Source organism: Solea solea, chromosome 15, assembly GCF_958295425.1.
Source record: "Solea solea chromosome 15, fSolSol10.1, whole genome shotgun sequence".
NCBI classification, from domain to species: Eukaryota; Metazoa; Chordata; class Actinopteri; order Pleuronectiformes; family Soleidae; genus Solea; species Solea solea.
In genome coordinates, this window is record NC_081148.1 from 25,767,637 (window position 1) to 25,781,136 (window position 13,500).

Here is a 13,500-nt window from a genome sequence, read left to right on the forward strand (position 1 = left end):
AGGTTATGGCACGTAAGTCGCGCACAAAGTGTAAAGTTATACGCGTATACTGCGATGAAGCGGAGTCCATTCTGTGCGATGGGAGTCTGCCCTCTTTTTCTCCACGGGCGGAGTAGTCGCGTGGGCGCTTGAGCGAATTGAAATAGACTGACACGTGAGGCGGCCAATCGTGCGCCGGCAGGGAAGTGCTCGGCGCCGCCGCAGCCAATCGCGACGTGCTGTGGGCGTGACCCGAGTCCAAATTTTTACGCGGCGCCATCGGCTGAAAACTAAACCGAGATGGAATCTCCCAGTCTGAACCGGTTTCAACCGGTTGCGAGAGGAGAGAGAGGGGAGAGGAAAGGAGGCGCAGGCAGGCAGGCACACACGCAACCTCCGCACCAAGACCCGCCGCTGGACATTTAACAATAGTTCACCAATTTATGAAGTGAAACACGTTTATTTTTATATTTTTTTCTTACCGTAAAATGTGTCGGAGCGACACATCGCAGGGTTCGCCGTGAGAGAAAGATTTCGGGATAAATCAGTGGGTTTTTCCTCTTTAAAAGAAGCAGCCAGACATCACTCACTGGAGACAGACAACGCTGCACTAAATAGGAAACATATCTTTTTATTTTTATTTTTCCTTCATTCATCAGTGATACTGACGCGCTCACTGTATCTTTGTAGTTCCTCTGGCTTCAAACGCCACTCTCTTTCAGTCAGAGCCTTGGACTTTAGGTAGGTACCTGCATCACGCTGTGATTAACGTCTGCTTTCTCGTTATTAATGTGCTACACTGGGGATTTCAAAATAAATGCAATGTGTGTGTGTGTGTGTGTGTGTGTGTTAGCACGTGGTTGTTTGCAGCAGCATCAGCAGTGGGATATCACCCTAGCCGTGCTAGCTTGCTAGCTAGTGAGTGAGCGAGCATTAACCTGCTGTTTTTACGGTTACAAGGATTAGCTAAAGTGCTGTAACTCACTAACTAACGCGGGCCGCGTACGTGTGTCGCTGCAGATGAATAAGTAACACAAACTGCTGCGTGAGTGAGTGAGTGAGTGAGTGAGTTCACGCGTGCCTCTCCCACTTCCACTACCACACCAGAGCAGCAGCAGCATCACTTCTCGTGTGATGTGAGCGGATGTCAAGTTGGTGTTGCTAGGTGCTCCAGTGATAACTTTATCGCTGTGGAGCTGCCAAGGCTAACGGCTCTCTCTGTGTGTGTGTGTGTGTGCGTGCTAACGAAAAAGTTGTACATTTGAAGTGAAGAAGGGACACTTAGCATCCTCGGCTAAAAACACCTCATACGTCCCGGGTTTTGTTTGGTGGGAGTGGTTGGGAAGAGTCTGCACATGTGAACTGATAGCTATACATGTAGCCAAGATGCTAACTTGTGTGTATGTGTGAGGCGCGCGCGCGTTCGTGAGTGTTGTTTACGTTAGCCTAATTGCATGTGATGCTAGCAACTGTCAACACACTTTGCAGATTCTTATTATTCTTAATAATACATTATAATTACAAACACGTAAGGAGGAGGGAGAGCCATGACGTCACTCACAGACGTAAACAAGCAAACGGCTAAAAGTTGTAGTTGTATCCTAGCCTTTAGCGTCCCTGGTCTTGTTTGGTGGGAGTGGTCGGAAAGAGTCGGCACATGTGAACGGATAGCTTATGATGTAGCTACGACGCTAACTAGTGTGTGTGTGTGTGTGTTTGTATATGTGTATATATATATAAAATGTGTGTGTGTGTTGTTTACATTAGCCTGCATGCATGTGGTGTTAGCAACTACCAACACACTTGCACATGTTGGTTATTTTTATTAGTCACTCTCAGATGTAAACAATAGTGACCTCGTCTGGTCGTTCTCATGATTTCACATGATATTGGAAGAAGAAAAAACAAAGTTTGAGGTTCCGTTGACTATGTTTGGGTTGTTTTTTTATGAATGGTTGTAGTCAACAGTCCATACAGATCACTACTGCTCAACCTATTTTTGGCAGCAGCCTCCTGTCATCAGCACAGTGAAGGGAACCAAGTAAGGCTGCACAATAGTAGGAATTATTTGGGAAGAGAATGACTTGCATAAAATAAAATGTAAATATTTAAGATGGGGATTTAGTTTACCCTAAGCAGAAAGGCAGCTTTGGGGAGAAGCTTATGCCAGTGGTTCCCAAACACTGGGTTGGGACCCACAGATGGGTCATTGCCAGATTTTTTGTTCATTTTCCAAACATCTCAGATGTGTTTAAAGATATGGCTGTAAATCCATGCAGATATCTGCAAGCTCATATATTAAGCAGATTTTTCTTTTCTTTCTTTCATCTGATGAAATATTACTGTTTAATAACTCCTTCGGTTTCAATAGGGTAACATGATAATCATGTAAACACGTCAGTAACTGTTCATTGAACAACACTAATGGTCTGTCGCCAATCTTCATATACTGCAGTGGCTTTTCAATAACAATATATAAAACAAGTTAGATTTCAAATTAAAGTTACCATACTATATGAAATCTTAACAAATTCCCTTCTTATTTCTCTGAGCAGTATGTTGTTAGGTTGTATCGCATATGGTGCGTACATTGCACATTTCGATATTGTGCGACATCCCAGTTTGGCATCAGCATTAAAATGTGCTGTAGTGCAGTACCTGCATCTCAGGCTTGAACTATTTGGGGCTGAGGAGATGGAGGAAGAATCCGGGAGGGATTATGGATTGAGGGATAAAAGAATGAAGATGAGCTTTGAACTTTGATAAAGAGAATGAGGAGATGAGAAGGCGGCTGGGTGGAGAACGTCGGGCTGCATTACAGAACTTTGAACTGTGATGAAGAACTCTGAACTAGGAAAAAGAAGAAGCAACTTTGATCTGTGGGGGGCAGCATCACACCAGAGACCGTTATTTTGTGACAGTTCAAAGTTCTTAATCATGCCTTTTTTAAACCTGTAGATAAATTCCCAAACTTCAGAAGTCACCTGTATGCGATTAACTTGTTCAAAGTCACCAAAGGACTCTTGACTTTGACACGTGTCAAGTGACCCGCGACACATGCACAAACACAGACTGACGGACAGACGTTCCTTAAATTACTAAGACATCGACCGTCTTAACGCATGTGAAAGTGGCTCGTTTAGTGACACACACACATATATATATATATATATATATATATTTGAAGCCTGCCAAGACTGATCATGTATGCAAATAAAAAACGTAAACTGCAAGATGGCGGCCGTCGTGGAGCAAGGCCCTTGCCTGAAGTACAAATTCAAGGCTTATTCCAAAGGCCAAAAAGGTCATGATACACTCATTCAAGCACGCTTGTTAGCCCTGTTTGTTTCGCTCTGTTGTGAAGCCTGCGTTCTGTGAAATCATATTTTACAACAAAGTACTTTAAAACCGTTACCCTCAACAAATGACTCTTGCCTCTGATAGACGGCTCCACAGGCAGAAGGATATTACTCACATTAATGGAACGATGTAAATGTGGGGTTTATGACTTATATTTGGGCATAATATCAAATTTGTTCTGACAAAGTTTTAACTGAATCGCTTCAGTTTAATATTTACTGGCACGTGTGTGGGGGTGGGTGTTACCTGAGTGTTTTCGTGTAGGTGGTCGTTGTCAGTTACGAGCACTTAAAGATATGGATTTTTGTTTGCATTACAGTTCATTTGCAATAGAGCAATTATAAAACCTCCCGTTGATCGAACTCACACGGCCCCTATTTTCACAGCAACAGTCTAAAGGTTACTAGCTGAGATAATGAAGTTATTACTGTGTCTGAGTCCCAGTAAAAACCAGTCCAACCGAAGAACAGAAAACATGTATTTTTCTGTTTTTTGAATAATAAATGTTAGCTCTGTAATTGTAAACTTTGAGCAGTGACAGCGCGGGGGCTTAGCTTCTTCAAATGATTGCTTGCAGTGGGGATTAGAGGCGTGTTTTGTTACTTGATCAGCTGTTTGGAATTGTTTCTGGACGCACAGTTCACATGACTTTGCCTGTTGAATGTGTTGTGTTCACTCCTGACCCCCCCCCCTCTCTCCCTTCTCTCCCCCTCCTCCCCTCTGCTGTCCTTGTTGCAGAGCTCTATGCCAGCAGTTATGACAATGTTAGCAGACCATGCAGCACAGCAGCTGCTGGACTTCAACCAGAAACTGGATATCAACCTGCTGGACAATGTGGTGAACTGTCTGTATCATGGAGTGGGACCACAGGTTTGTTGTTTGTAATTGGAATCATATTAGGTGTACAGTTGTTATTGTTTACTTCATTTGAACAAACACAATTTTGACTTCTGTGCTTTGTCTGTTAAAATAGATATAAACACAACATGACCATTGTAGCACAGACACATTGGCGCGTGTGCATCGCTGCTACGTTCCGTTGTGTTTTTAATTGTTGGTGTTCCATTGTGTGACGGACACACCTTTATGGGCCCTAAGCTGAAAGTAGAGTAGCTGGTGCTTGACTGTGATTCATACAAATGTAACACTATAAATTGCTTTTATTAGAGTTGTGTTATTGACACGCAACCTAGTGTCTCTGGTCACCTTTAGAGGGCAGTAAGATCACCAAAGTGGCCTAGTATTAATTTGCACTGGTGTGTCCAGGTGTGTGGTCACACTGAATAATTAAAATGTAGAACCACTGTGCAAATATGCGCTAAATGAGCACATATTCAACTCCAAAATAAAACAAGTAACTTAAGATAAACACTATTTACTATTTTCGCCAAAGTATGGAATGAATGACAGGTAACTGCGGATGACATAGAAAGGCGCAGCGTTTACTCACATCTGTGCGTTGGCTTTGGTTGTGAACTCACCATGGGAACATTCGTGCAGCATTAACACACGCGGCTCCCAAAAATAATAGACAGAAAAAAGTTGTGTTGATATTAATTTTTCACATTCTACCAGCAATATTACATACCTGTAACTGTCGTTTTTGTGTCCAGGCTGAACCTGAAAACAAATATTTATGCTAACAATTATTTTCATGTTATCTAATGATTCAGTTTTAATGATTTCTTTGTCATATGGAGCAAAGAAATTGGAAAATATTCACATTTAAGGAGCTGTAAAATCACAGAAACTGGTTTTACTTATTAAAAAAACACTCGTGATAATTAATGTTTGATTATTTCAGTGACTGGTTATCGATTAGTTCATCCATTGCTTTTGGTCTTCCAGCAAAGAATGGCCCAAGAAGTGTTGACGCACTTAAAAGAGCATCCGGACGCCTGGACGAGAGTGGACACCATCCTGGAGTTTTCCCAGAACATGAACACTAAAGTAAGTTGCTCCAGTCCACGCAACTGTGGTGGAACGACACACACACACACACACACACACAAACTTGTGCTTTGAGGAAGGAATTGTGAAAACTTAAAAAGCTCCGTCAAAGATTAAACACTGGATCCAGAGCTTTACCTTCTCGCATAAACCATCTTACATGAATGCGACAAAATTCATCTTCATCTGTTAAGATGTCGCTTAGATACACACATCTAGTCTGAATTTAAATTGCCACCAAAATCCGTAATCTGGATCCGATGCAGCTCAAACCTGGACTGATGGTTTCTGAACCTGCATACACATAACAAATATTGTTCAAATCCGATGACTGAGCTATGACATAAGATGATTTGTTAATACAGTTTTTCCCACTATTAGTGATTTAGGATTTTGGAAAATGTGATACTGACGTCATCAGTGACTTAACGGGAACATACTTGGGTGATTATCTACCCATCACCAAAGATTCGGATTGACTCGACTAAAACTGTAGACAGGAAGTTATCAGGAGGACAAATTTACAGATACAACATCAAAACGCCACGTTGCTGTCACTGTGAACTCTGCCACTTCTGCTTATTAGTTACCACCTCCTGTTGTTCAAAACATTAAAATATGATATATCTCTGCTGTCACTTCTCTCCCTTTAATCAAAACAATCTGCATCAGATGAATCCATGTCAGAACTCGTTTGGTGAGTTGATTTGCGCTTCAGTCACTCACGATATTAGTCAATTTCCAAATTAAAGCATTTGTTTTGATATGGAACGACACGCAGTTCACAATAAAAAAAAAACCAAACATTTATTAATCTGTAAATATCACAAACATACATACATACAAGTGGCAGGTAGCATGAAATCAGTTTGGTTTGTCATCTAGAGATTTTCTGACTTTTATTTATTCAAGATGGGAGTGTAGTTTGTATGAGGGATAAGATAACATTTAAAAGCACAATTCATAAGAATAATGACTTGTTTTTGAACAAACAGAAAATCTTTTTGAAAAGTTTTTTTATATCTTTTTTTTAGAAAATGACAAATCCAACCCGTGATTGTCAATACATTTTTCTAAAAGTTTATTATATTTCACTCAGATTTTTATGCAACATTTATTTCACTTGTGTAGGATAAGCGTCAATTATTTTTGAAAGAAACCCTAAAAATATTGACATTTTAGAAGCTGAAAAATCTAAAAACTTGGTTTAATTGTTTGAAATCAATTAAAGCCCTAAAATGAAGTGATTTGAAATAATTTGGCTTAATTACGTGACGGTGAAATCTTTTTTTCTTAATGATCTGACAACAGCACTAAGAGATTTTACTTCCTCAAAGTAACGGTGACACTGGTGTGACTCTGTTTGTTTGCATTTAACACTGACCATCTCTTTTAATTTACTAATGTCTGAGTTGATTCACCAACCGTGTTCTTTTCTAGTTATAAATTGTGTAATTTTTGGGGGCACATTAGAGGAAAAGAGGAAACCTAAAGGTAAACACCTCTTGAATTCTACATTTCTCTTCTTACATTAGTGCGTAATTTCAAAGCACTTTTTAATCGCTACAGTAATTATTATATTTGATTTAAATAAATAAAACAAACAGATAAACAACAAATGTACTGAATTCAAGCTGTGACTCTTTTTTTGATATTAATCACAATGTTCCATTATGTTTATGGCTTGTAATAGGAAGAAACGGGGTGTGTCATCCTGTGCATCATGACACAGCTAGGCTTTGACGGCAGGCCTCCACAAGGTCTACCCTTTTTTAAATTCCCTTTGACTCAGTTCTGTTCATCCGTTTCTATTGCATCTGTTTCATTGGACAGAGGGAGGGTGCAGGCTGCAGTTAGAGATGATGGCGACTACACTTTCGTCTGTAGGGATCATCGTTTACGCTCCCGCGACAAAATTCCGTCCATTTACGAGTAGAACAGTAAAGTTCTAGTCTGAACCCGACCCAAGCTCATCAGACGACCCCAAGCCCGAACAGAACCAGACCTGCAATCACGTCAACTATTCCAAGCTTTTCCTTTTGTCAAAAGGTCTCTGTAGATAAAGGTTATTTGACGCCAGGATACAGTTCTAGAACCTTTTTTTTTTTAGTTCCTGCTCTGTGGAGAGTCTATCGAGAGTCTGTCAGCTGAGCCGATACTGAAATGTGACGTCAACAGACTGCCGGCCTCTGATTGGTCAGAGAGTGTCGTCACTGAAGAGTCATGAGCGCGAAGTCCGACTCAAAGCCAACACTGTCCAACTGTAGATCAGTTAAAAACACTTAAAAATCCGACTTATAGTTCAAAATCTACTTATGATTACACGTTCTTGTTCTCTGATGCGTCATAAATGTACATTTAAAAAACACTTGCCCTTTAATGAAAACTCTATTTACCTTTAATCTTTAAGCCTCTTTGTATCACATCAATAATCCCTGTTTTAATATTATTTGGAGTCACTGTACGTTCGGATTGATGATCCCTACAGTTGAAACAGTCAGTTAAGTAACAATAGAAGCTCACCTATGTTTCAATTTTTATATTTATGTTCATTGTTTTTCTCTATACTTTACTGTTAAAGGGATAGTTCTGTTTTATTTCAGTGTGGTTGTTTAGGAACACACAGAGCTGACAGCTCAGTGACGACATCTTAAGGATACGTTTGTCTCTTTATCTGAAACTCTTACAGCACTTATTCAGTCCACATATTCCTTTTTCCTCCTTACCTTCACCGATTGCCTGAACTCTGTGTAACCCTTTATGTTTTGTACTCACCTTACACACTGCATAGGTTCATACGTAGGACACTGTTTCTGTATCAGAACTCGTTTGAACCAGCTTCCACTCAGCTTTGTGTCTTCTCTTTAAGGGCAGATGATAAATACTATCTCTTGCTCTCTGTCGCAGCACCTATAGAAGAAGCTCTGTAGGTTTACTCCTGGATTTATTTTGTCTCACTGATAAAAGACAGCTTGCAGTATAGTAGTAAGTCTTTATTTCAGATATTGCCAAGCAAATGTTCATGAGAAACAGTCGGAAAATTAAGCTTGTGTTGCCTCGTAAAAACCACTCACTCACATAGAGAAAAAACACAATTTTACATCACAGCATTCAGGAGTTGTTGTTCCATTGCTGCCTCCATCAGTTACTTCAAATGTGTTATTTTGTGACTTCGGCTCTGTGAGCTGTGAGCTAAAATCACTGGTTTTGGACTTTGGTGTGGGAGAGTGAGTGGTTTATAAACTTCAGTTGGTAAAATCTGTCTCAAAGCGAGATAAAGACGTTACCAGGTTCTTTACATATCATAGGCTTAAACAGATGAAGATTTTTAATAGGTGAGCCTTTAATTTACTAGACATAGTGTTTTTATCTTTTATTGTGACATTGTTACGCTTCTTTCTTTAATCCCAATACGATTTTAACTGGTTTAATAAAGTATTAAATAGTGTTTTATGTCTTGTACAAATACATTTCAATGTCCTTGTTTTTCTTGCAGGTTAATTTGTAGTAATTGTAGAAGAAGAAGTAGAAGTAGAAGTAGTAGTGGTGGTGGTAGTAGTAGTGGTGGTGGTGGTGTTATTATGTCACCTAAATGTTTGAAATACTTTGTTTCACTTAATTAAACAAACGTACCAAATGAGGGAGAACGAGACAGCAACTCTTATAATCCCACAAGCTAAAAAAAGCGTTGATTTTCTCTATGGAGTTAGGTTTGGGAGAGTGAGCGTGTTTTACAAAGCGCACACAAACAAACTTGTGTAGAAGGTAATCACTGACTCTGTGTCAGCACCTCGTACAACCACACTTAAAAAAAACCATGAACTATCCCTTAAGTGATAAGACGTTACTACAGGGCACGCACACTGTGGTTTGTCTTGCTGTTCATTGTGACGGACACACCAGTAAAAAGCACCCTGAATTGGGATTACCCAAGACTTTAACCATAATCTATATAGTTTATATTAGAGTTATCATAGTTGACCCACGTGGTTTAGGGCTGGGTATCAATGAGATTTCACTGGTTTTGGATTCTGGTTCAATCTTGGTATGTAGGAAATTTGAGTAATAAATGAAACCAAAACATGTTCAAAAGCAGTCATTTTTGCAGATATATTGCGTATTACATATCCTCCCTTTTATACTGGACCTGGCTCTGTGTGAATGCTTTAGCTTTACGGTCTTTACGACTATAAATTGAGGGAATTTAAAATTGATTTAAGATGCTAATGGTGAAATAAAAGTGGGAACTACCCGTCCTCAATGTTTCCAGGGGAGTCAACGTTGTATAAAGAGGTCCTTGTTTCTAATTAAGAAATTTTAAGGTTTGTGTATAAAATCGGCCACCACAGAATCTTGAATTCATGTCAATCAGACTGCACTGCAGTGAAATCTGATTTAATGTGGGGCCGATGCTGAACTTGTATTCATAAATATTAAAATGCAATTACAGCTGGTCTATTTTCTGGGCTAAATTTGGGCCTATTTGGGGCTATTGCCTCGTGTAAAGCCGGTTATATACGTCTATAGATCAAAACGGCGTCACTTTGGTTGCATGACCTCACAATCCTGAAGAATCAGCCCCCAAACCAGAACCAGAAGTCATTTTATGCCCAACCCCCCACAGACTGTAGGTTCTGTTCACCTCCGAAGCCAAAAAGCTCTTAACTGAAGTGTTTTATATTGTATTTACTTGTGTTTTAGTCTGTGTCTGGTGTGGTGTTGTCAGAAACAGCAGGACTTCTGCAGTGTTCCATATTAATGCTGCTCGTGTAGAGAGGTAAAACACCAAAAAACAACTAATGACTGAATGAAGTGCATGAGAGACACGGTTTGGTCGTGACCAGTGTAGGAAAATACTAAAGTTAAATTCCAGAACGGGTCCACTTCATACTGTTTTTTTGGTTTGTATACAAATGACACAGTGCCTGTTGTCGTTGTTGACTTTGACCGTAAAGACGTTTTTATCCTAATGCTTGTTCCTCCTTTGCGTGTTCCAGTACTATGCTCTTCAGATTCTGGAAACGGTTATCAAAACGAGATGGAAGATTCTGCCCAGGAATCAGTGTGAAGGTAAAACACCGTTTTCTTTCATTCTAAAAACTGTATGAAGTGTTCTGGTTCTGCTTTCTGTCTTTCTTCCTCTCTCGCTCTCTCTTTTTTCTTGAATGTTGTGACGTGCTGTTGCCAGGTTGAGAGGTATTCCCCCACCAAGCACGCTGGTTTGTTTTCTGCTCCACTGGTTTGTACTGGCTGCTGCAAAATGGTTGGATTCTGTGCTGTAGCAGCTGTTTTTATTACAGAGGAATCGACCAAAACCACCCAGGCACTGAGATTAGATGTTTGTGTAGGTTTATATTTTAAAGACGTTTTTTGAAACCCAAGCTATTGGTGCTGCTTATGTTGCTTTAAGATAATCAAGCCTCAAATTATGATTATGTTTTGTGTTTTCCGGGACAATTATCTCTCACATTATTCTGTTGGCCAGTAGAATAGGATGTTTCCAGTGTTACTGGCAAGAGATAGTGAAATTTTATTGTATGAGATGCTGGGAAAATGTGCTGAAAAAACAAGATTTTAGCCCATAAACAAATGCTTCACCTTATTAAATCTACATTTGCTGCTTTATATAGCTCTTAGACAACCTTTCTGGCTGTAAAACAAAATTGTGAAAGCCACTCAATCTCCCACACCAAAGTTCACAGAGAAAATCAGTGATTTTAGCACATGGGAGGACACGGGCTGCAGGTCTACCGCTGCCTCGTGTGGTCACTGAGGTAAATCTGAGGTATTTTAAACACAGAAGTCACAAAATGACACAATTGAACTGATTGATGACTTCCTGATGGAGGCAGCAGCAGATCAGCAACTCCTGTGTGCTGTGTTGTTAAAATCACTGATTTTCTCTATGGGGTTTGGTGTGGGAGAGTGAGTGGTTTTACAACGGGACACAAACTTAGGCTTCCAGTAGGAAAATGCTGTCATTCAGCAAAAAACAGGAATATACTGTACGCATGTCTTTATTTTAAGAATATATTTAAGTGTAATAAGTGGGTCAAATCTTGTTTTCGTGGGAGTTTGGTGCAGGACTGAAGAGTTTCCAAAGATAGATTCATACATATTCTACATAATGGTTTTCTCGCAGGCTCCCATCCATCATTATTAATAATGATCAACTTACTTTTCCTTAAATAAAGCAGTTATACAGTGTTGCAGTACCTTTGTACACTATTGTTAAGTGTGTAACTGCTGCATAATTGCAGATTCTCATCATTTCCCTCAAATGTATTATTATTAAGAATAATAATAATGATGATGATAATAATTATAATAATAATCACACTGAAATCAGTTGTCATCTTCCTCCCTCAATTTGTCTAATACGTGTGCTGAATAATTGTTTTTCCCGATTTACCTAAGACCTCGCTGCTTCTGACCATAGATGCCTGAATTTTGTTGAAGTGGCAAACCCGGTGCAGGGCGACTGGCAAGTATGTCTTCCCCCACCACCCCGTATCAGAGTTTTGCCTTGTTTTCGGCTCCGCTCGCGTACACCCCAGCACATAACAAAAAAAAAAAACTGATACAGCTACAGTCTAGAGACTAATGGCATGTTTCTACCGGCGACTTCCAAGTGAACTGTGGCGATACTATGCGTAACGACGCTGATTGGTCAGAGTGCTGTCACAGGAAGTCATGTCCAGCACAAGAATCAAATCAAGACGAACTGTAGATGAGTTAAAAAGACAACAATCCTAAAAAAAAGTGGGTTAATCTCCAACAATTACCAAAGGAAATGAGTCAAATCTCAGTCAGGAGTCTGGTGTGTTTAGTGATGGCACTGCTGTGCTCCAGTCATGGAGGAAGTACTAAACAAATGTGTTTTAATTAACTGATTCTAATGATTCAGTTACAGTGAAAACAACTGAGTTTACAAGTCACCAGTCACTTGTTATTTTTGTAGTGGAAAACCAACCTAAAGCGTGTCGTGCCGTGGTGAGGTGAGTTGGGACCATAGGTGGAAACGGGCCTTAATGCGAGGGAGCTGAAGACATTGTCGTTTTTGAAGATGCTCTGCCCACATTGACACGAATCTGCCACTGAACCAGTTGATGTTCAGTGGGTGGCAGAGCTTTAAACTGGCAACCTTAAGAAAACATAGGACCACACCTATGTTTTTGTACAACCATACTGAGATTAAAAACTGGCAGATTGATTCTCGTTACGAGCCTACAGACACGCTGAGGAGGATTGAGCAAGACGCTGCAGGCAGCTCATCATGTCAGGATGTGTTGAGATGTGTTGATATGAACGCTTTTTTTAAAGTGTTTCTTTTTGTTTTCTTTTGTCTATTTGCCAGGTATAAAAAAGTACGTTGTCGGTCTCATTATCAAGACTTCGTCAGACGCGTCACAAGTGGAGGTGAGTTCAATGAGCGGCGACATACAAACACGTGAACATAAACACGAGTAATCTATTATTCGGTCAATCATTTTCAAGATTAACTGAGCACTTGGTTGGGCCATAAAAATGGCAAACTTCAGAGTCACAATTTCTTTCTTTTAATGAGACATAGTTTCATATTTTGTAGTATTTTCTCGTAAAAATTCTACAGGATTTTTGGCGATTATTCAAATAGTATAAACTCAAATGCATGAAAGTTGAGCTAACGAGATGCATTCAAGGACCCCGGGAAATCTCATCATTTTCTTTTGAAAAAATCAGTGCTTTATTTGCCACAGCGTTTCTGCTTGTGTGGGCCATAAAATGTAGAAAAATGTCCATCCATGTTTGTCAAAGCTGGAAATTATGACGTTCTCAAATGTCTTGTTTTGTCCAAGAACCCAAAATGATTTGTTTTTTCTATGGAGCAAAGAAACAAAGAATATATTCACATTTAAGAATCTTAAATCAGAAAACTTGTTCCTCCATGTTTTGTTTGAACATATATCAAATCTTTTAAAACAGAACTGGTCTTCGGATCAGAAAAGAGTCGTAACAGTGGTCACAGTCTGCCGACACTTAATCAGACGTATGACTGCAGGCGAGAGTTGGTTGTGGTGAAGGTAAACACTTTAAAAATGACACAGTGTTGGTGTCGTCTTGTCTGTGACGGATGCCCGGCCTCTCTGCTGTCAGTGTTTAACTTTGTGCTGAGGAGGCATCTTCTGGTGTTTGTGTCGCTTTTAAGCTAAATGTTACACATTTAAACGG

General features: G+C 39.8%; 1 protein-coding gene across 3 annotated transcripts in view; it reads left to right on the plus strand.

Annotated features, from left to right (window-relative positions):
• The first annotated feature begins 263 nt into the window (after nt 1–263).
• The window catches only part of xpo1b (exportin 1 (CRM1 homolog, yeast) b), a 30,308-nt gene continuing 17,071 nt past the window's right edge, over nt 264–13,500 (plus strand). The window contains exons 1-5 of one of the 3 annotated variants that reach the window (XM_058651026.1): nt 264–720; nt 4,078–4,209; nt 5,188–5,289; nt 10,287–10,359; nt 12,647–12,708. In XM_058651026.1, the coding sequence (XP_058507009.1) occupies nt 4,084–4,209; nt 5,188–5,289; nt 10,287–10,359; nt 12,647–12,708 (363 nt within the window). In that variant the 5' untranslated portion in view covers nt 264–720; nt 4,078–4,083. Of the gene's footprint in view, nt 721–4,077; nt 4,210–5,187; nt 5,290–6,977; nt 7,050–10,286; nt 10,360–12,646; nt 12,709–13,500 lie in introns of those variants that run through there. The other 2 variants (XM_058651028.1, XM_058651029.1) reach the window with 2 other exon arrangements.